The sequence below is a fragment of the Oxyura jamaicensis genome, chromosome 1 (genome assembly GCF_011077185.1).
Source record: "Oxyura jamaicensis isolate SHBP4307 breed ruddy duck chromosome 1, BPBGC_Ojam_1.0, whole genome shotgun sequence".
Taxonomy (NCBI): domain Eukaryota; kingdom Metazoa; phylum Chordata; class Aves; order Anseriformes; family Anatidae; genus Oxyura; species Oxyura jamaicensis.
Window position 1 is genome coordinate 69427881 of NC_048893.1, and position 3053 is coordinate 69430933.

General features: G+C 36.7%; 1 protein-coding gene across 1 annotated transcript in view; it reads left to right on the top strand.

The window, feature by feature from the left end:
• The window catches only part of LOC118160932 (cyclin-dependent kinase inhibitor 1-like), a 5617-nt gene extending 3523 nt beyond the window's left edge, over positions 1–2094 (top strand). Inside the window, 1 exon segment of the mRNA XM_035316029.1 lies at positions 1207–2094. Within this exon segment, the coding sequence (XP_035171920.1) occupies positions 1207–1274 (68 nt within the window). The 3' untranslated portion in view covers positions 1275–2094.
• The last annotated feature ends 959 nt before the right edge of the window (positions 2095–3053 follow it).

Genomic DNA, 3053 nt, shown 5'->3' on the forward strand with positions numbered 1-3053 from the left:
CTTTTAGCTTGTAACACTTTTGTTTTTTTTTTTATTGTTTTTTTTTTTTTTTCTGCTACTCCTTTTCTCTGCTGCTGTGCTGAGAGACTGCAGTGAGTTGTAGTAATAGAGGGCCTTGCTCTTCTACGGTGCATGCTCCTGCCTGGGAGAATACAATTTCCTTGAGACCAAGTCCTGCTCCAGAAGCTTAACAGAGCTAGCTCAGGTACTGCTGTGCTCCATCACACCATGCCATGCAGACATATATATCCCTAAGGAAGCTGGCTGCAGGAATCCCCTTGTACAAGCTTGGCTGTCAAAGCCTGTTGGATTCCAGTCCTCCTGCCAATAATATTTGGTACCAAAAATAATACAAGAATTTATGCTGCCAATTTGACTCTACAGAAAGCTCAAGTTTAAACATCAGGAAGCCCACATCCTCAATTGGTTTAAATTGGAATAGTTTCATTAGTATGAATACAAATAATTTACACAAAGTAAACCCCATTAACTCTAAACGTAGATAAGCATCTAGCTTCTATTTCAGTACATTTTGCCCTGTTTACCTGGAAATAATATTTCAGTGCAAGACTGGGAGGCAGGGAGATAATTCTTATATAAACACTTTTTTGTAATTACAGTTCTGTAGTTCAAGTTGACTGACACTTACACCTGAAACAAAGATTCAACCACGTGAATGTATGGAAAAGCAAAGGGTATTCTCTTAAGCTACAGCACTTATTATCTAAGTGAAGAATGAGTTAAAATTCATTGATATGCAAGGTTTTATGCAGTCCTCCCTGAACTTGCATTTGACCATTTGACCAACAGAAATAAAGTGCCCCATAAATATAGTTGCTCTCGATGATATTTTACAGAGTATTTTTTGTTATTTTTAAGGTGAAAAAAAATAACTCTTTCTGACTGAAAAGCACTGCCGTAGTAGATCTAAAAGTTGGAGTGAAATGTCACATTGCTCAGCTTGCGTAATAGGGTTGAAAGTCTTTTGATCTTAACTGGATAAAAGCCAGCACATTTCCTTTGTTTTGCTTGGTATTACACAGCTTTATGTGGAACATACTAAGGGTATTAATTTTGTTCATTCACGAGCCTTAGAGGAGTCTAAATGACTTCTTTAACATGAAAACAAGATTTGAGAGATTTCTTTGAAGCAGCCTTTACCACTGTTGCAGTTGTAATTCTGTCTGTTTACATGTTGTTCTCTAGATTACTACTCATCAAAGAAGCAAATCAAGATGAATATACAAGCTGCTGCAAATAAGCCAACTTTTTGAAAGCAAGCACAGGATTGTCCTGCACCAGAGAGGTTAGAAACATCTGCTGGGTTTCCTCAGCATTCAAAAATTGTCTGTGCAGGCAGCAGACACTTCAGAACATAACATGAAGATGTGTATTTACAATAGCAGCAATGAAGAGTCACAAACACAGAAAACTTGTAATGGGGTCAGGACAAATCAACTGGAATCACTTTGATGAGAAATTATTATCCTTAAAAAACACTGGTTAGCAATTTTGGACATGGCAGACTTTGGTGAAGGCTAGCAGTTTAACGTGCAGTAAAAATCACTGAATATGAGAAAGTGGTGGACACTTAAAACAAGTGTGCATGTTTAATACTGCACTTAGAAATGTCACTGTACAATTTGGGCTTTTTATATTGTTATGTCTTTGCATATCATTTTTTTTCTTTTAAGCAGGAATGATTTACTAAATTTCACCATCTCAACTTTACTGGTCTGACACACTAAAAATTATTCCTAGCTGCTGCTGTGATTTTTTTCAGCTACATAATTTTGTGCTTGCAGCTCTTTGGGGTATAAGTAAGATCACTTGGGTGCCAAAAGCATGCATATATTTCTGGGATGTAAAAGGAGAAAGCTGAAATTACTGGGGAAGGTTTCCATTTATATCAGCAGACGTTTTAGTCCTGTAATTCTGCCCAACATGGAAGAATTGAATGAGGTAGTTTAACTTGTATTGGGTAGAAATTTCCAGAAATACTCTTTATCTTTAAAGTCTTTCCTGTTATCATCTGGTCAAAAATTCATCTGTTATTTTCATTTGTGCTGTACCATCAAGGTCTATGAGTTTGCACAGGGAAAATTAAGATAAAATTTGCAGTGCATTTGTCCACAGTGTTTTTAAATGCCTGCTGCTTGTAAAAACATGCTACAAATGGGGGAGACTGTTTAGTTACCACTTGGTGCTTTTTTTTCATACTAATAATGTTTTTGTAAGGAGAGAAAGGGCATTAATAACACTGAAATTTCTCTTCCTCTTGATGTTGCATGGACCACTTTTTCTATGGCATTTGTTAACATATATTTTTCCATCACCTACTTTTTATTTCCCTTTTTCATTTCCCTGACTAGTTTGGATAATTGAGGTTTTACAGCACATAATAATCAGTGGGTAAAACAGAAAAAGAAACCTATAAAATATACACTGTATATTATACTGCTGCATATGGCTGTAAGATGCATGCAGTGTTGAATGAACACATTTGGAAAGAGCTCTGTAAATGTCAGCTGTTTTAGAATGTCATGTGATAATGGAACACTACTTTTCATCTCAAATCTAAACAAACCAAGATTTCTCTTGGTTAGTAAAAATTAACATGCACGTGCGTGCGTGTCAGGTGTGCACACAAGAAATGGAGTAAGCAAGTAAGCAAGTAAGCTCTGCATTACATGCAACATCAGGATGGTTTAGTGTGATTCTTTTTTTCCCATTAAGAGCTACAGTGATTAGACATAAATAATAGTTGGTTTGTCCCTAAATGGCAGAAAAACAGTGATTTTAGTTTGTTTCCATATGCTGAAATACAGATCCTCAGCAAATTGTGGTCAGAGCCAGTTTCCAGATGCATGCAAGAGAGTCACAAGATGAGATTTTCTCTCTTGAATTTTTGATGTAGTGAGGAAAAGAACTTTCTTTGGCTGATATCAAAGGGAGTTTTACCCAAGTGAAGCAGGGTAAGGGTCAACCTGGCAACTGCTGCTAGTAGTGCGTTCAGTGTGTTTGTGGCCAGGCCATTCTATTACAAGCTTCTC